This window comes from Gobio gobio, assembly GCF_949357685.1.
Source record: "Gobio gobio genome assembly, chromosome: 3".
NCBI lineage: Eukaryota > Metazoa > Chordata > Actinopteri > Cypriniformes > Gobionidae > Gobio > Gobio gobio.
The window spans coordinates 59,629,307-59,650,150 of NC_137099.1; the positions used below are offsets into that span (position 1 = coordinate 59,629,307).

General features: G+C 37.1%; 1 protein-coding gene across 1 annotated transcript; it reads right to left on the reverse strand.

The window, feature by feature from the left end:
- Positions 1-3,749: 3,749 nt before the first annotated feature.
- asf1bb (anti-silencing function 1Bb histone chaperone) lies at positions 3,750-19,913 on the reverse strand. Its single transcript, XM_079811938.1, has 4 exons — positions 19,368-19,913; positions 17,307-17,422; positions 16,869-17,045; positions 3,750-5,044 (listed from the first exon to the last, which is right to left on the reverse strand). The coding sequence occupies exons 1-4, from the start codon at positions 19,474-19,476 to the stop codon at positions 4,853-4,855; spliced, it is 594 nt and encodes a 197-aa protein (XP_079668064.1). The 5' UTR covers positions 19,477-19,913; the 3' UTR covers positions 3,750-4,852.
- Between the last annotated feature and the right edge of the window lie 931 nt (positions 19,914-20,844).

Genomic DNA, 20,844 nt, shown 5'->3' on the forward strand with positions numbered 1-20,844 from the left:
CCTGCTGCTAGATAAATATAAAATATAGAAACTTGAAGGCACAATATGTTTTCTTGTTTTCAAAGTTAACAAAATGTAAAATGAATCTTCTTCTTCCAAAGCGTTTATGTTTTAAACCTGTCGGTTTGGTTTTCGCAGGAAACTGTCACTCACCAGTTTCTCGTCACATCCGTAAATAGAGAAAATGTAAGCTGCTTTGACGCTTTTTTATTATTATTATTTTATTTACGCTCGAATAACAAACATAACAACACAAGGGAATACATATAGAAACACACACACACACACACACACACACACACACACACACACACACACACACACACACACACACACACACACACACACACACACACACACACACACACACACACACAATTAAAATACATACAAAAAAAAAAAAATATATATATATATATAATAATTATAATCCAATCAATGTTATTGTATTAATACAAACCGTTTTCCTTGGTACAAGGAAAGCTTTAATACGTATTTTCTTTAAAAAAAATTATTCCTAGTATATAAGGAATATTATGGTTTTCTCATTCTTTAAGTTATAAAGAGATTTAAGAAGTGAGTTTAATTCAATTTCAAAGTGGGTGTAGGATGGATAGCCTACCGTTTTAAATTTTTTGCTTATGAATGAAGAATTTTCCATCAAAAAATAAAATAAAAAACCTACGTTCTCACTGTAAAAAAAATCAGGTCTCCAATTTAAACATTTCTATTGACTGATCTCATCTAAATGTTTTAGTTGGCCAGATTGAATTTCTGTGAATAAATTGGTATCAATTTGGCCAACTGAAAAATGTAGATGTGACCAGTCACTAGAAAATTTTAAATTGCATGGAGACCTGAATTTTTTTACAGTGCTCCAGGGGTCTATATGTTTAATATAATTATGATAAAAAAAAGAATGTATTTTAAACTAAAAGAGTGTGTAACATTGGCAGAATCAAATATGTGAGAAGGTCAAACCAACATTATTTGGAAATAGGGCAACCAAAAAAGTGTTCAAATGTCTCTGCTTGTTTACAAAAAGAACATGAGATATGAATGTCCAAATATTTTGAAATGTTAGAGTTGACAGGGTTGATATACTGTAAAATTTTGAAATGTATTTCTTTACCTTTTTGCTTGAAATACAAATGTCCCAAGTAAAAGCCAGGCCCTTTTCCAGTCAATATCTATACTTTCCTCTTGGTGAAATTTTCCCTTTCAATTGAAACATTTCCTGTAGCCTATTGGCACATTTCTTATCTAATATATCAATTCAATCCAAGAGTAACGTTACTTTGACGCTTGTGTATATAATGTGTGGGAAAGGCAGAGGTTGAGCGAGACAGTTTGACATGGAGCAGCTAAACTCCCGTCTCCTGAGTCTGCTGGCAAAAAGAGAATGTGTCAGAGCTCGTAAAAAAACTGAATTTGCAGAGGTGATAGTGTTTTTATTACCCAACATCGAGTGAGGTATTCTATTTAACCGATACATGTTTATGTATAGCTCTCTAACACAGAGCTGCCAACTTTTCAAAAAAACTTAGAGTGAGATTTGGTGGGGCCAACCAAAATTTTGCCGCGAACAAAGCAAAAATTGCAACAAAAAAACTAAATAAATAATAATATTATAATAATATTATAATAATATATATATATATATATATATATATATATATATATATATATATATATATATATATATATATATATATATATATATATATATATATATATATATATATATATATATATATATATAATAGCTATATACACACACAGAAAACACTCTCTGCATCAGCATTTGAATGGGGTAGTATTGGTTTTTGTTATTGATTTCTTTTTTGCCTTTGATAGATAAGGTTGATAATGAATTCTTTCTATTAAGACAAAATGCATCTATATGACGCTTTGTATACAGTATATCCTATAGACACACACACACACACACACACACACACACACACACACACACACACACACACACACACACACACACACACACACACACACACACACACACACACACACACACACACACAATTTTAAAGCACTATGTAGAGGCATGGTTTTGTCTAAATAGAACAAATTGATTATACATCAACCTACAGCTTTTACAGGGAAGAAAAAGGAAAATAACTGTCCTGTCTGTTGCTCTTCTGTCTGTTGTGTGGTTCTTTTTTGCTGTGGCTGATCTAAAAAAACTGTGTTGTAGTAAAAAATACTTTGAGTAGTTAAGTTATATTCAAGCTACCCTTTTGAAAATAGCTACACTACAAGTTACTATCAAAAAGTAGCTGGCTACATTGAAACCATGTTTCTTTTTCTTCTTTTTTACAATGAGATTGTTACAAATAACTGAATAATTGTTCATGAAGAATGTTATAATATTTGGGGTTTCAAGCTTCATAATGCAATGTAATTATGATTTCAAAGAGGATAGGGTGAATTCAGGGTTATTGGGACACTTTCCCCCAGTCATTTCAATGGAAAAAACTGTCAGAATCATTACACACAATACTCAAATATAACCTATATCTCAAACTGGCTGCCCAAGTGCAAAATGGCTACACATTTAACATCAGTGCAAGAACAAAATGTATGCAAATCAACTTTGCGATGCTGTTTGCGAACGTTCGTTGGAACTATGGTTTCGGGAAACACGACTCGTTTAACTATGCTTATGATGACGGAACTTGTGACCATAGTTAGCGAACGACACTTTCGGGAAACGCACCTTTACAGGCTCGTTCACGTCAGAAACCAAAACGGAATGTAGCTTTAGGTCGCGCAACACCGTATTTATTTGCCCATTTATCTTGAACCCCCTCACCGAAAGCATGATCGGTTCAACATGTAGATCTATAGATAAACTCATCTTTCAGGCATTTGACAGACCGGGTTGGCACTTCAGCGTGAGAAATCAGGGGTGTGGCGTGTGAGCGTGTGAAACCAATCAAATGCGTGTGTCTCACGGCCAATGCGTGAGAGTTGGCAGCTCTGCTAACAGAGTTTATTGTAAAGCATTAGCCTATCTATCGTGACGCTCATATTCATCCGCGCAGTCACGCAGAGCCGAAGCACAACCAAAACAATGTTCTTCCGCGAAATGTTTTGTTTTTAACCGCTACAGGGCCTTTAAACTTATTTTATTTCAGCAACATTTCTCATTTTTTATTTAGTTTAACTTGATGCAGGCTACTAAAATAACTATTGACCTATTTAAAAGAAACTTTAAAAAAAACCCTTTAAATTAAAACGCTTAACTTTTCAAATAAAATGAGAAACACACTCACACACACCGTTTTGGAGATGCTCTGACCCAGTCGTCTAGCCGTCACAATTTGACCATTGTCAAACTCGCTCAAATCCTTACGCTTGCCCATTTTTCCTGCTTCTAACACATCAACTTTAAGAACAAAATGTTCACTTGCTGCTCAATATATCCCACCCACTAACAGGAGATGAAGAGATCATCAGTGTTATTCCCTTCACCTCGGTCATAATGTTATTCCTGATCAGTGTATGTATAATCTTGATGAAACTAAAAAAAAAAACACCTACTGTAAACTGCACTGTAAAAAATGATATGATCAGAAAGTTATGACAAATATTATTACATTGCAAGTCAGTTTAATGCAATTTACGTTGAAATGACTTAAACATACTTAAAAATGTAAGGCAGCAACTCTTTTTTCTAGTGTGCAGTCATCCTGAAAATCCTTTAAACTAAGAAAATGTAGTATTTTATGTAAGTTTCTGCTCCTGAACACACATCGCCTCTCTCTTCCACAGCTCATGAGATGCCAGTGTCCGGCGCCGCTCTGACCCACAGTCTGCATATTCCCACAGAGCCAGATCAGAGGCCGGAGAATAGAGGGAAAATGAAACTACGGGACGAGAGCAGAGGGAGTGATGGAGGGATGAAAGGAAGAGTAGTTGTCTGATGTGATGTGTGGATCAAAGGTGGAGCAGCCCAAAGTGCCATCTCTAATAGCTGTTGCTTAGCAACATCATAAAAAGACACACACGGGGTGTGTGTGTGTGCGTGGAAAAAAAGAGCGCGAGGATGGACAGAAAACCAGAGACAGCTTTACAAAAGACAAAAGTTAATATTTATTCAGCCGAAGACTCTTCAGGAACAAAAATCACACGGGAAGAAAGAAAAGGCAACAACAGTACCGATATAAACCAGGCATTCGGATTAAAACCAAAAGAACAAAACACTCGCCAACAAAACTGAACCGAGTCGTGACGAGTTCCAATAATATCCCGGGAAGAGTTGCTGATTTCTGCATGAATCCCACAAAAACATGTCCGTCACATTTCACCACAGAATATAAAGACTACTGATGTTATTCCTATGATTCTCACCAGAGCATTTACATCAGTTATTATATTATCAGCAATAAAAAAAACTGTATTATAATAATCATTTTTGCATTGCAGTCATGAAAATGAGCTTGTTTTCCCATTATAATAAAGACAACGTGGGTATCCGTAAACAATCTGACAAATAATAATCGTCCTTAAATGCTTCATTGTGTTTAATCACAATATGATTTCTTTAATTGCGCAGAGAAACGTGACTCGAACATGTTTCCAGAACAGAAGAACAGTCCATGAGTGCTGGTGCTGCAGGCTCCGCCCCCTGCTGTTCAAGACAGGAAGTGCACGAAGAGGCCTGCAAAGTCCCTGACCGCTCCAGCTGTGGCATCAGAGCTATAACAGGTGCCAGAGGATGGAGATGTGTGTGTGTGTGTGTGTGTGTGTGTGTGTGTGTATAAATACAAGATAACACTTTTTTTTTTAACTTTATGTATGAGGTTGTTGTTGTTGTTGTGTGTACGTCCTATAAGCAGTCCATGGAGTTGTCGGGCATGAGTCCGAGGGGCGGGGCTTTGCCCGGCATGGAAGTGGGCGGGAGCATGGCGTTGGGGGCGGGATCTACATTCTCAGAATCCTCCATCTTGTCCATAGTCGCTTCCCAGTTGATGTGGAAACGGGTCACCCGAGGGTTCGACGCCAGGATGTTCCTTTGTAGCTGCGAATCGACACAAAAAAAACCCCATGAGGATAAATCAAAGAACAATGATTTGGATTTGTCAAACACATTTTAAAAACTCAAAGCTAACATTATTCCTTAAAATATAATACATTACTACGGTGACGCATTGCTGCCACATACATATTTTATTTTCCACTCAGTTGTCGTAATAACGAGATGTTAAGTTGTAAAAACGACAACTTTCTCGTAATAATGTGGTTACAGGCATATTTTGTACACATCACTATACAACACATGTCCTTATTAGGAGGAAATATGTCATTTTAACGAGAAAAATGTCGTTTTAACAACATACCATCTCGTTATTACGAGAAAAGATGTCATTAAAACGACATAAGATCTCGTTATTACGACATAATTGAGTGGAAAAAACAATATGTATGTGGCAGCAATGCGTCACCGTACATTACAGAGCTCCAGACAAAACTAAATATTAAAGGGAAAAAAAAAAATAGCCACCAAATAATTTTCTTAAAGCTACACTGTGTGATATTTTCCCCCATCTAGCGGTGAAAAGGTATATGACCATCCAGTGAATACTAGTTTCTGTTCCTCTCAATTCCGATTTCGTTTTAACTCCTACGGTGGCTGATTTAGTCCAAGATTAAAATGGCTTCCAGTTTGACCTCGTCCACATTGGACACGGTGCCATCGAGTGTTAAAACACGAAAGGCGAAGCTTGAATTCACGGGTATGTCCCTCTTTGGCTAATGTACTTTCAAGATGGAGGGGCAACATGGCGACCCGCATTCGAACCCCTCACCCGTATGTATTTTCAATGGCATATTATAAACTTACGAGAATACTTTATTACTTGAAAGAAGTAAATATACATTAACGACCACATATATTTTTGAAAGAACTAAGTGTTTTTAGCTAAGAATAAACTAAAAAAGTTACACAGTGTAGCTTTAAAAGCCATAAAAGAATAAACATGCTTTCATTTTCTCATGTGTGGTCACGTCTGCCCTCCTTTTAGAGCATCCCGCGGATGTCCTGGGAACTAATGCCGCGTTCCAGGTGTGTTTTTCCAACCTTCAGCCCGTGAAAGTGCACTGGAACGGCAGTCAAACTAGGGGTGCACCGATCCGACTTTTTCAGTCCCGATACCGATACCGATGCCTGGGCTTTGTGTATCTGTCGATACCCGATACCGATCCGATATATTGTTGAATTAATAATAAACTGTATATCTTCCACCTTATACCTTCCTTGAAGAGACTAAAGGCACCAGACTTTACTAACTAAACATAACTAAGACAAAATAACAGATGTATGTAAGGTGTTGAATTCTTATTTATTTAAAAAACAATTGTGCATTCAAATCTAAAATAGAATGTAATCTAACTTCTTTAAATAAATAAAATGTAGCAGTGGAAACAAAAAACAGTGTATTGGTCAAACATACAATAGTAATCTGACAGTTACCAAACATTTTTTACACTACAGATCATTGTTTTGGTATATAATCATATCAATATTAAAAAGTAGCATTACAAATTAACAAATAGTCTAATTTTCTACCATATGCAATTTAATAAAAATTTTCAGCTAGCTAATAACAACTTTGTTCTGGTTTCACCTCACTCCAGATTAAATGATTGTAGGCTAGGCCTATTTATTTTACTACACATTGTCAACAGAAATAAGATGAAATACTGTTGATAATTAAAAATAATTCTTACTACCCACTCTTGCTAAAATGGGTAAGCACACTTGTGTTCTCATTTCAGATGCGTTCTGAGTAAATTAATAAACTGAGTTCATGAGTTCAGTGTTGGACAGATCAGTTGTTCTGGCCAGTCGTTAAAATGATTCGGTTCAAAGGAGTCATTAGGTCACGAATCGGACATTAGCAGACGCGTTGTGTGCGAATCCCGTCTGTTAGAACATCGCGAAAGATGTCAACACACAGAAAACACTTCATAACTGGATATAATTTGTCTCCCGCTTATTGAAAGTATGCTTTATGTCAGCTGGTCAGAGAAGAGTCAATGTTTTTTGAGCGCAATTCACACCCAGTGATAATTCAAGGACAAAATTGTCCGAATGTGTCACGTGCAACATGGTTTCGGTCTTCCGAGCTTTTGATTTGGATTAATATGTGAAATATGAGAGCGAACACTGATTATTTTGAAGACCCAGAGAGTGTGCGCGGGGGAGGAATTCTCAGATCGGTCTCTCTGTCACTCAGTCACAAGCGCAGCATCTGTTCTACATCACTCGTAAATCACAATAACTCATCAAATTAGGCTTTGGCCGTCAAAAAAATGTCAATGCAGGAAAGACCCTGACTTTGCAGTAATACCCTCGAAACAGCGACGAACTAGTTGGCGTGGCAAGCGTGAAATATCTCCTCCACACAGCCGACTCTCTGGCTCGCTCCCTTCTAGCATGCGACACACGTGAAGCTGACGAATGACGTAGGTTCTGCTGCGACGGAAAAAAACACCTGGATCGGCTTGTGGATCTGTTAATTTTTCCGATCCCCGATCCAGCTATTTTGTCAGTATCGCGGCCGATATCCGATCCTAATATCGGATCGGTGCACCCCTAAGTCAAACCCGTGACTTCCCACCCGTGAACTCGCTCCCAGTTATGAGCCCTTACGCCACATAGCCCGCGAAACAACAATGGCAGCCCCTATGGATGCGGTATTTATGAAACAAATATAAAAATAACGTAAAATAAAAGGTATAACCGTACGTCCGGTTTTTCCTCCTCCGTTTCCCTCAAATAAGTAGGGCTGTAATCAACCAAAGAAAATCTTGGTCGACTGAAGTCCTGAAATTTTCAACTAAAAATCGACTAAAAATTACGTTAGGAAAAAAACCCAGTTAAATTAATTAACGTAAAAAACTAGTAGGCTATTTGCAGTATATTAAATCGTTTTTGACCTGATTATTTTGCACTGAAATGAGTCTGACACACGAGTCTGTCGGCTATATTTTCGGAAATCATAGGCTATGTTGTCAACTTACTAGTGATATCATCACAAAAACTTTTGAGGAATATGCAACATAATTTAGGCAATTGTTTTTGTCATATGTATTATAACACGAATAGACTATTAACTTAAAGCTTTTACTCTTAAACACAAAATGCACGTCCACTTCCATGAAAAAGGAATATTTATTAAACAAGCCAGATCAAGAGCAGAAACGAAATAAAGTGCATTACTGAAAAATAAAGCGTATGCTCAAAACTAATACAAACAGTGGGCATAGCTAGCTAAAATATTAAATAATAAAGTGCCCAAATCCAATAAATAATACTATAAATACATTTGCAGTTTGCACAATAATAACGGGGCAACTCAAAACAGACGGGGCAACCTAACGCAGACAAGTTAGCTTACCGTTTTTAGGTGATATGGAAGTGCAGATACGCCTATATTGCAATCATTCGCAAACATGTCACCTGTGTGTTACAAACGGAAACTGGAGAACTGAGGGAAGAGACGAGATGCGCTGAAGGGAATGAAGAGCGGCTTTCCTGCGCAAGCGTTTGTTCAGCTCAGCTTCTCACGTGTTGGATTGGAGGAGAACGAAAATACTTTGTGTAAAGAAGAACATGCATGCACTTTTTAAATGAAATGCTATCAGTTCTGTATAGGATGATCATTTTTATTTTACCTTAAAATTTACATTGACTTCATTGGATTTAAAAAGCACCTGCTGTAGCATCTTTGTTTTTTTTTTCGTTGCACCAAACATTATTTGATTTAACATTTTGGAACAATTATATACTTTGGTTTTATTTAATTTCACTGGCAAATACTTTTTTTCTATACACCGAATTTAAAACAAATGCTGATTTAAGTAAAAAATGTGCTTGTCCGGAAAAAAAAGTTGTGTGTGTGTGTTGTAAATAAAATGTATTCTGAAGCAATATTCTCACCAGTGTTCAATCAGCTTTGACATATGCATATTTGTGATATTTTTACCTTTTATAAAGGGCATTTTCCCCTAATCTTATTAAATTTAGGCTATGATTTAGATTTCCTTTTATATTCTTAAATTGGATCAATCAATTAAATTAGAAGACGACACTGGCTGTTACCAGTCAAATTAAATAATTTACACTGAAAAATTACAACTGCATTAAATAATGTTATGAGATTGTTTTAAATATACATATAAGAAATACTGGAAAGATGAAACCAAACCACCAGTAGGTGGCAGCAGGTGACCGTCTTAATGAGCGAGTCATTGAGTCGATTCGTTCAAACGCTGATTCATTCAAGAATGAGGCGGGCGTTTACGAATAATTAATTGAATCTTTGATTCTATTGATTCATTCAAAACGCTGAATCATTCACGAACACGCTGTTGCTGTGATCTTTTGGAACTATTTTCGCTGCTGAAATAGAACAAAAACACTCAATATTGCATCTAAAATGTAAGTGACTTAATGTTAATAATTGTTTATGGAACTGTCATATGAAATCAGTGTCATTTTCAGTCGTGATGTTATTCAGGAAAACAGCACTCTTGGGAATGTGACTTTGCAACTGTATAATATTATAAATATAAATAAACTCCACATTTCTACATGTTTACGGCAGTGTGTTAACTGAGTTTCTCTGTGTGAGCGGCGCACATTTGTTTAGATTTCTCCTCGAGAGGCGGCGCGAGCGTAAACAGTGCGTTAGTTACCGTCAGTTCATTATACATTATTATCATTCACTGACGATCGCCACTTACAGTAATAAATGCAGAATCATTCTTGCATTTGAGTGATTCCCTAGTTATTTTTGATTAATGACGTTTTATCAGGCTACTTGTCCGTCGGGCAAGTAAAATTCTCTTTCACTTGCCCCTTCAAAAAATCCACTTGTCCCGGACAAGCGTTAATGTCGAGCCCTGCTGAAAGGATTGTTTTTGACACAGCCAATTTGGCCTGTTCCATAGACATCAGTGTGTATTTTTTGCAAGTACTTATGTGCATTTAAATGTCTGGAACCTAAAATAAACATGATGTGGTTGAAACACTGAATAGTTGTGAATAGACCTGTCACGATTATAAAATAATCGTTTGATCGCGATTAATTGGTCTAATCGCGGTCATTACAGGTGATCGTTATTATTGCCCACTATTAGAAGACACAAGGGGGCCCTGTAGTTAGTAGCGGGAAGTTCGGATCATTTTACAGACACGGATCTTTGAATCTCGTTCAGCAAAATGGAAAAAAAAAAAAAAAAATGTGAGTCATTTCAGCATAACAGGAAGAACGAAAGACTCGGACCCGGCGGAACCCGAACCTCGAAAGATGAACGAATCATTTCTCTTTCCGGTTCTGACTGCATAGTCTACTATAGGACTGACAGGAAGAACGAAAGACTCAAACCCGAACTCGAGACTCGAGGGATGAACTAATATTTTCTGTTTCATGTACAGAACCTATGGGATTTTGCGCACACGCGCGGCCAACAAAATGAACGGATCACTCTCTGAGACAACTCGGTAGTCCCGAGTCATATTAAAGAATCATTCGTTCATGAACGACGTACCTGCAGCACTCTACTTCTACCGGTCTCCCTCTGAATTCATTACGCTGAGCATTACGTTCAAATTATATTGCCCTGTTGATTTCTCCATCCTGAGTTAGAGCAGCCCAGTTATTCAACAAAGATGGATTTAGTTTCAAAGCCGAAAACGACAACGCCAATCAACATGACATCATGACTTTGCTTAAACATACACGCCACTTTCTAAAGCCAAATGGCGTGTTATCCGTACGCATTTTGAGCTATCCGCGTGTATGTCTACGCCGTGTGATTCCGCGTGTATGTGTACGCCGAAACGAACCATCATCTCCGCGTGTATGTCTACGCCGTGTGATTCCGCGTGAATGTAAATGGATTTATAAACATACTAAATTATGTTTTTTTTTGAAAATGTAAAAATGCAGAATGTTTCTTGTGATGGGTAGGTTTAGGGGCTGTGTGTGTGTGTGTGTGTGTGTGTGTGTGTGTGTGTGTGTGATGGGTAGGGGCAGTGTAGGGGGATAGAATGAAACGGCGTTGATAAACACGTTAAAAAGCGATTATGCGTCTTGATAGCACTCCAAAATGGCATAGCGACTTGGCGTGTCATACATAGGTTTCCTTTAATTTCCAAGTTGGCGAGAAAGTAGCCTACATGTGCATATGTGCAACAAGTACTGCTTCTGAAAGAATGTTCAGTAGAGCTGGCAACATTGTCACCCCAGTTAGATGCTGTCTTAAGCCAGAAAAAGTCAACATGCTAGTGTTTCTTTCCCGTAATCTACCAAGCCATTAAGGAGCATGATTGTTTTTATTTCAGAATTAGATTTTTATGGCCTGTTCTGTTATGATCATAGTTTATATTTGTGATTCATTGTTTCTGTTATTTACAGAATTTTCAAATTTGTAAAATATATTTATATTTTACTTTAGTTTGGAATGAGATATTGACAGTCCTTTTTGTGTTATGGTAACTTTATGGTGATTGTTTCTATTATTTATACTTTCATATACATTTACATTGTTTCTTTAAATGTACACATTTCTGAAAGATACATATTTTTCATTGATTAAATTACTTTAATATTTAAAGGCTTTAAGTGTATTAATGTGTTATTGCAAGTGACAACTTACAAGGGATTAAATTAAATAATCACAACAATTTGTATGACAATTAATCGACAAAGCCCTAAAACAGGCAATAAATCGCCAAAGCCCTAAAACAGACAATTAATCGTCATAATCCCAATTATTTATTGGACAATTAATCGTCAGCCAAATTTCATAATCGTGACAGCCCTAGTTGTGAATGTTACGAGCGCTGAGCGTGTCTGTCTCTGGCTCTGCCCCAGCCAAAGCGCGAAAACACGTTTGAATTTAAGTGGCACCGAACTCTGCGTTTTGATTCGGTCCGGTACATACCGGTTATATAGGTTTCGGTACCCAACCCTGCGCAGCATACGATTATCTTTAATGTAGGAACTGAATTGCTTTTTCAACTTGAGAACTACATACAGTCAGAAAGGCGAGTCGAGCGCCTTCACACTAGAGTTTACGGCACGTCAGATACAGGAACGCTGCGCATCCGCTGAGCTGGACTGAAATGTGTTCGGCGAGTGAATATATATCTATGCTAAAACTCATACTTAGCCTCTAACAAACTAGGGATGCATGGTAATGGATTTTTGCCGATATCCGACATACCGATATTTCTCAACTCATTTTGGTCGATGCCGATATCGATACCGATATATGTTTATTTTTTCCCTTTGTTTGGAAACAACACCATTTTGAGAAGAAAAAAATCATTCTGGTTTCAGATCTCCTTACTTAACTTGTTAAAGATAAATAAATTAAATAAGTTATTTTTATAATAAGAGTATATTAAAAGGTCTGAAAATAACAACAATAAAGTCAGTGATTTTTCTCCCCAGTGTAACCTAAATATTGTATTTTTGGATGTAACGTTTGTGCACATGAAGTGGGGGTGGCATGGCATCAGCTGATGCTGTCTTTAGCTTCAAATAAAACATTATTGGATTATTTTTCACCATCCATTTCATAAAATGTTATTACAGATTGATAAACTGTATATAAAAGTATTTAATTTACAAGTGTCATGCTTGTGATTTATGACATCATTACTGCTTTATTTATTAGTAAAGTTTTTTTTATTATTATTGTAAAGTTCTACCAATATATTATTATTATTATTATTATTAAGATATATCTCAGCAGTGGTGGCCGTTTCCCATTTCTTTAAAGCAAACTGTTTTATGCGTTAAATGTGAAATGGGTTTTACATATTCATTGTGCGGTTTAAGAATCTCTTCATTCTCAACAGAATGAACTGATGGAAATACAGGATCCTGTAACAACACGCACAATGGCAGCGACCCGGAATCGTTCAGCAGAATTAATGAATTACAAACGGTCCTGGACTATAAACGGCACACACCTGTCTCTTTCATCTGACATTTCAAATGCAGCAGATCTGTGTCACACAAATACACTCTCTATATATAACATGCATAATGTGTATGAGTGTTAATGGGGTTTCATGTCTACGCTCCCTCTCTCTTTCATATCTGTCTCCCTGCTTCCTTCCATTCACCACTAATAGACCAATCAAAGAATCACTCAAGTAAAATAAAATCATTTATAAATATATTAAATATAAATATGTATTGTGATATTGATGTATATAAATCATTGTGTGCTCATTCAGTAAAAATCAGTGTGTAAAATATGCTTTAATCAATACTGTATTTTACTTCTTGCTGTTTCTATCCACCTATTTTTATGCACATTTTGGTATATCGCATTAAAAACAAAAAAAAAACACTGGATGGAAATGCCAATATGAGGCGGATAAATGTCTTATCCGATAAGAAAAACATCCGCGTGAGCTACAACGGAAACATATTTACAGAATAAATTCCTCAATGGGACACCATAACTGGACTCGATCTCGTTGCACAGCATCTGAAATGCTGTTTTGGTCATTCTGAATACTCCCAGTCTTACACGATTGCGTTCCTGAACAGCAGGCATTCGCCTCGTCTGGCTATCACCAGATCAAGTTCAATGTAAGGTTGAACATTGGTCTGGGGAGTCTGCTCTGTATTTTCTACTGCACAAGAGGCGTGATCAACTGGCATAGTTTAAATGACTCTGTACGCAATTGGATAGTCCTTCAACCAATCAGAGCACAAGAGACGTGATCAATGGGCATCGATCCATCCCTTCTCTATCTGTCAGCATGTTAAACCCGCCAATAGGTGGACAAGCCAGCCTGTGATTGGTTCCCGCAAAAGTGTAACAGAAGCAGTAGAAATGAATGTACAGGTTTCCAGCCTGAGCTGCAGAGTGAAATCAAATCGCCGGCAGATCAGGCTGGGTTTACTCAGTGTAGGCAACCTACCTGGTGGCAGAAAATGCAGAAGCGGTCTATGGAAGCCACGGAATCAAAGAATAAACAATTTCATGTTTATATCTCACACTTCTGACTTTTTTCCTTGCAAATTCAGAGTTTATATCTCACAATTCTGAGACGATAAAAATCTGAATTGAATCTTTTTTCCCTTAGATGTGTGAATTTATATCCCGCAATTATGACTTTTTCCCTCAAAATTATAACTCGCAATTGCGAGTTTACACCATAAAGTCAGAATTGGGAGATTTAGGGTATGTTCACACTTGGCATGTTTGGTTGGATTGAAACGAACCTATAAAACGATAAAGCTTCTAACATTCTATAAAAAATGAAGACCATCTTTTTTACATTCTGATTCTGACATCCGAAGGCACTAGGGGTGTAACGGTACACATATTCGTACCGAACCGTTTCGGTACAGGGCTTTCGGTTCGGTGCATGCGTGTACCGAACGGTTTTCGAGTGCAATCTTTAAGTTAACATTCGGCTTGTTTTAAGCACGGAACACACTTCAATCCGAGTTCCCACGCGAACATATGAAGTATTCAGTCCATTTTATCACGAAATTCAAACGATAAATGCTGTGTGACTGATCACAGTTCAAGCGGCCGCGCACACGCGCAATCATCTCTGACAGCGATCGATCATCTCTTCCTAAAGAATAATCATGAATGAACATCTGAAGGTATGTTGAGGATAAATTACAACTTACTGTCATGTATATATGTGGTGTAATCGCTCAATCAGTGTTTCAACAGCGGAAAGACGTCAATATAACTGCTGTAAAACTAAACAATGTCACGTAGCATCACATTTACCTCAGGCAGTCATTCAGTGTCCGCAGAATTTTATTCACTAGAGAAATCAACTCTTTCACTAAATATATGCACTTTATTAGCCGTTATATTCATTATATTCTACTTAACCTGTTAGTGATGTCTTGATTATTTCATGTATGTTTGAATAAACCGGTCATGAAAATGACACACACTGTGTATAAATGATTATATTTCAAAAACGAATTGGAGAGAAAACTATGTTATAATTCGATTTAGAAGTTAATGCAAAAAACTGCCTTATGTGAAGGTTACAGGTTTGCTTACAATGTGTTATTTGAGTGTTGATTTAGGCTAATAGTTTGGGCTCTGTTGTTAATAGGCCGGTCGCGATTGGTCGAAACAATCAACTGCGTTGACGCTGTTAATTAGTCGACGTCAATATTTTTAGTCGACTGGGTAAGTTGGGTACGATGTGAAATTGTATTAGTACTGGCACTTTGACAGCAGTCTAATAAGAGCAGTATTTCTTAATGTGCGTCAATGTGTGACAGCAGGAGTGAGGATGTGTGTGTGAAACAATGGAAGCAGAACAGTCAAATATTTACGCGCAGCTCAGGAAAAAGAAAGCAACAGAAAAGTGCGGAGCGGCCGGGACGTGCTCGAGCTGCCGAACTCTGACCTGAAGCGCACACACGCCTTTCACTCGACAGTTTCGCGGATGATTGGGTTTGAATGGTCAAAAATCTGTAAAAATGCACGTCCTGGCGAGTATTCGGGTAAACACAGTCGGATATGTCTTTAGTGAACGTACACAGAGTTGAATGAGAAATCGGGTGTTACAATGAATTTGTTCCCTGCAGCTCTTAAAGGGCCGGACCTAATGTTATGTGTGAAGCAGGGCAGGAACAAGCCGGACAACTGAGTTTTTAGTTTTTTTTAACTCTAAAACAATGATAAAACAATGAATAGTAAGTTCTGTCATATTATTCAATTACTTTTACTGTTTTTTGCCATGGTATGATTCAGTATCGGTATTGAGGTATTTTAGTCTGGTATCATATCGAAGTCATAATTTTGGTACGTGACAACACTATTCTATATAAAAAGTATTAGCTTATATTCTCTTTTTTTGTTACGTTGGTTTACAAATTTGCACCTTTTCACATTTTTACTCTTTTAGTTTTACATTTTGTCAAAAATACTTTCACATACTTTTTTTATAGTAAACTACTGAAGGCCAACGGTGCAAGTTAAATTAAATGTTTTTAAGTAAAATTGTTGAAAATTATTGTGATAAATTAGTCGATAGATTAATCGATATAAAAATTGTTAGTGGCAACTGGCAAGTAACCTTTAATATTAATGTGCAAGTAAGGGCTCCCTATAGTTTACAGCATTATCTTCAATAAACTTTTAGTTATAATTTAATTCATTCAAGAACAGACACTATTTTTTTCAGTAAACCACTGTTGAATAAAAATTAAAAAAAAGCAATTTTGTAAAACTGCTGTACCGAACCGTGACTTCAAAACCGAGATACGTACCGAAAAGTCAGTTTTGTGTACCGTTACACCCCTAGAAGGCACAGCAATACATTTTCTCTTCTTCCGTGGATTTTGCCAGTTTTCCTCCACCGCCATCACAATGCGGTGGTAATAAGTGGTCACTGAAAGTGACGTAACTGTGACGTCTTCTCCAAAATTGTCATTTATTATGGGAAAAAACCCAACTGGTTCTCCAACTGCAGCAACTTACATTTTTCTTAGTGATATTTGGTGCCAGAGTTTATCAGAATGTGATTATTTTGTTCTCTTCGACTCACTGGATGGAAACAATGCTTTATTCGCAAATGTTTTATGCGATATTCAAAGTTAAATTCGCAACTTTGGATGAAAACAATGACTATATGGGCTGAGCTGATTAAAATGAACATTTAAAATCAAATACAATGTGTCTTCATTTGACTTTTTAGTTTGTGTACATTCATTTCTCAACCGCAGTATAACCACAAGTTGTGGAATCCTACTCTTCTTTCTTTCGTCAAACCATTAAATCAACTGTGCCGCAACATTAGTGTGTGAAGCGTAATCTCTCACCTGTGTGTAGTCGGGTTTGACTGGTGGGTTTTCCCGTAGCTCGGGGTCTGTGTACTCATTGTTGACATAGTAGCCAATGCGAATGAATTCCTGTCCCCGATAGGTGCATGTGATGAGCACTACGGTCACGCCCACTGCATCACTCTCAGGGATCAGCCCTGTGTTTGGAGCATCCGCCTGTCAATCAAGTCGAGAGAGAGAAACTCTTGGTTCACTGATGTCTACGAACGGCCCTTTGTATCTCAAGACTAATCTAAGTTGATTGTAATGATGCTGTCAACTGTTTCCAAAAGATCAGTACAGTCAGTAACTCACACACTTTACTGCAAACACACTCTCTCAATGCATCTCTAGGTGGCAGTGCACTGCAATTTATTTACCAAGCAGGTATTATTATACTGCTCAGATCTGAGATTAGGATTTGGTGTCTCAGCCCACCTGAAACACAAACATGTGTCTTCCTGCAGGAACCGGGCCGACCAGAACCGAGTCCAGAATCTGGTCGTACTCCTCGCTCTCCGCAGAGCCCACGTAGATGATCTTCCACTCTAGATCTGAGAGAGACACACACACACCGAGGGATAAGCAAAGCTATTATAAAAAGAATATCACATAAATAAATACAATGAACTTAAGAGGATCAGTAGTAGAAAGTACTAAATTGAGCATCTAGTGCAAAAATCACCAAAGATGTGAGTTTACATGAACTTAGCAGTCCTTATATTTGTATTTCAAGTTTCATATTTGGTTATGATATCTGAGTATCATTTGAGGTTTTGTATTTGTAGAGCAAAATGTCTTACCGTAAGGTTAACCACAAACCTTATTTCACTTATAAATCAAAAACTGCTATTCTGCTAGCCTTCAGGGTTGGCCTACAAATTGATGCCATGCCTGAACAACTTTTAATGAGCATTTTATTTGGCTATTAAAGGGTTGGTTCCCCCAAAAATTAAAATTACCCCATGATTTACTCACCCTGAGCTCGAGCCATCCTTGGTGTATATGACATTCTTCTTACAGACGAATAGTCTGAGTTATATTTAAAAAAATGTCCTGGCTAATCCAAGGTTTATAATGGCAGCCCAAAATTTTAAGCCCAAAAAAGTGCATCCATCCATTATAAAAGTGCTCCACACGGTTCCGGGGGGTTAATAAAGGCCTTCTGAAGCAAAGCCATGCATTTGTGTAAGAAAAATATCTATTTTTAAAACTTAATTAAGTAAAATATCTAGCTTTCGCCAGACCGCCTTCTGTATTCAACTAATGAAGAAAGTGTATCACAGTTCAAAACGCTTGACGTCTGACATTAAACGTCGCGCCAGTTACACTTTCTTCATTAGTTTAATACAGAAGGCGGTCCGCCGGAAGCTAAATATCACTTTATAGTTTTAAATATGGATATTTTTTTTACACAAACCTGTCGATTCACTTCTGAAGGCCTTTATTATCGCCCTGGAGCCGCGTGGATTACGTTTATAATGGATGGATGCACTTTTTTGGGGTTCAAATTTCGGGCTGCCATTATAAAGCTATTTTTTAAAGGATATTTTCAATATAACTCCGATTGTATTGGTCTGAAAGAAGAAGGTCATATACACCAAGAATGGCTTTAGGGTGACTAAATCATGGGGTTATTTTCATTTTTGGGTGAACTATCCCTTTAATTGTAATACCTAATCACTGTTAATTTGATATAAACAATTGGTTGCAAGAAAACTGAAGAAACTGAAAACTTCAGTGTGGAAACATGCCTGAAGTTTTCTGTCTTTTTAAGCTATGATAATACAAAATGGGGAAAAGCACTTCCAACGGCATAATAGAGAAAAAAACAAACTAAATAAATATTGCACGTTTTTAATGTACGTACAACAAATAGAAACGTGTACAGAATATAATGGCATAATTATAATCATAAACATACATAAATACATTTAAAAAAAAAAAAAAATGTAGTGGCTCAAACATTTTTGTCTGGGAGAGAAAATGGTTATTTCTTTGGATACACAATTGACCAAACAAATTACAGATACTAACTAATAACTTCAGGAGCATTTGTGTATTTGTGTTAATACAATAAAACAACGTCTTTCAGTATAGAAGCGAATTTAACATGTACAGGACGATACGAATCACACAAAGCGCAACTCGCTCCAAAATCTTCATAGCGCTTCCTGACACGTGACGTGAGGCAAATTACGTCCAATCAAACGCAACGGTTACGCCTCACGTCTACTATCAGACCAATCAGGGAAGGAAGGGCGGCCTCGCGCTGTCAACGAACTCCCCGCCGGCGCCAAAATATTAAGCGCGTGAACCAAACATTAACAACTGACAAAAAGACTCTTCCCGCTTAAACCACCACGACTATTCGTGTGATTCTTGCCGATTAACGAATAATTATTCATCAAAAAGACACCTAAAGCCTTCAAGTATTCGACTATTACACAATAACTGCAAAATGTGTGTTAAATAATGTTAATTTGCCAAATCTCTCACCTTCAGGAAGGTCCTCCATGCATTCAAATGTGATCTCGAACTGAAACGGGTTCCCAAAAGGACTGGGGTTGTCCAGAACCGCCACGTTCAGCACCTGCACTTTGGCCATGATGGTTCACAGGGTTTGATCCACACAAATCGGCCTTGTGTGTTTACGGAAGAGATCCTCTTAGAAACTGCCCAAATCACCAAAGTCTGAGGTAAATCCCGCGGAAGTGAGACGCCAGAGTCCGTTTTTTGACAGAAAGGACCGCAGGTGAAGCAGCAGGGTTTTCTCTTTATGGGGTTATTTTGTACTTTTTAAACTAATCAGCTGGTCGACATACATCCATTTTTCTTACAGCTGAAACATCTTGAAAAAAACATATAATTTAGTGCAGGATTTGTATGAACATGGTTTTAAATAAGCAAATGAAAGAATCAAAATCCGTCCTTTTCCACAGGATCCTGAAGGAAAAACGTCCCCAGATGCAGCAAAGATACTGAATGACAGCAGCAAGTGCTGTGGATGTGATGTTTGTCTTCCTCTCTGGTCACTTAAGTGGGATAAACCTGCTCTTTGCTTCCCCCTGTTGGACTGGAAATCTCTCAAAGCAGATTCACAAGAATTCAGTTTGGGAAAAAAACCCCAGAAGATGCTGAGATGTCAATTGAACATTTTATTAAAACATAAGCAGTTTCACAGACACTCAATATCAGAATAATAGGGTTTGTGAAATAGATGCGCAACAGCTAATACGATAATTTTAGTTTTCCTGACAAGACTACTGCATTTTTAATTATGGGGGAAACTTCCATTTAAAAAGACGAATCGGTTGCCCTACCAATAAAGCTTATCCGTCAGTCTGTCAATGTTCCTTCATGTTTTATTTTCAGACATTATGAGAATAACGCAACGCTTGGCTTTGACATGTTATTACAAGAATATCAATGGCAAGAGCTCTTTTCAGTCGCTGCATTCTTCATTTTTTCCCGTTGTTATTCCGCTGTAATGATAAAGGATATACTGAAAATTTGTGGTCTGTTCTCCCGATATATAATTTATGATATATAATAATTTACTGGAATCTCTTCAAATCCTCACATCTTTTTCCAGGTTGGTTTTCACAGGTAAATGGGTCAAAGACGAGACGTAACAGTTTTCGTGTCCATTTACAAAATTAATTTTAAAAACATGTTAAATGCAAGTAAAGTGTCTACTTTACTATTTCAAATAACTTTTCTCAAAATAAAATGTCACCATTTAAGTGTAAAATCGTAATTCAGCGTAATGGTCCGGACTTTGATTTTGCCATTACATCTCTAAATAAATGTAGAAAATAACAAGTAACATTTTTTATTTGTTTTCTTGGCATTTTCAAATATGTGTTGGTTGTGTTATATTAAAAGGATTATGTCTTAATTATTTTTAATTATGACTATAGTATTTAAATAATCAGGGGAGTTTTGTCCCGAAAATCCAGTTTGTAAGAGATCA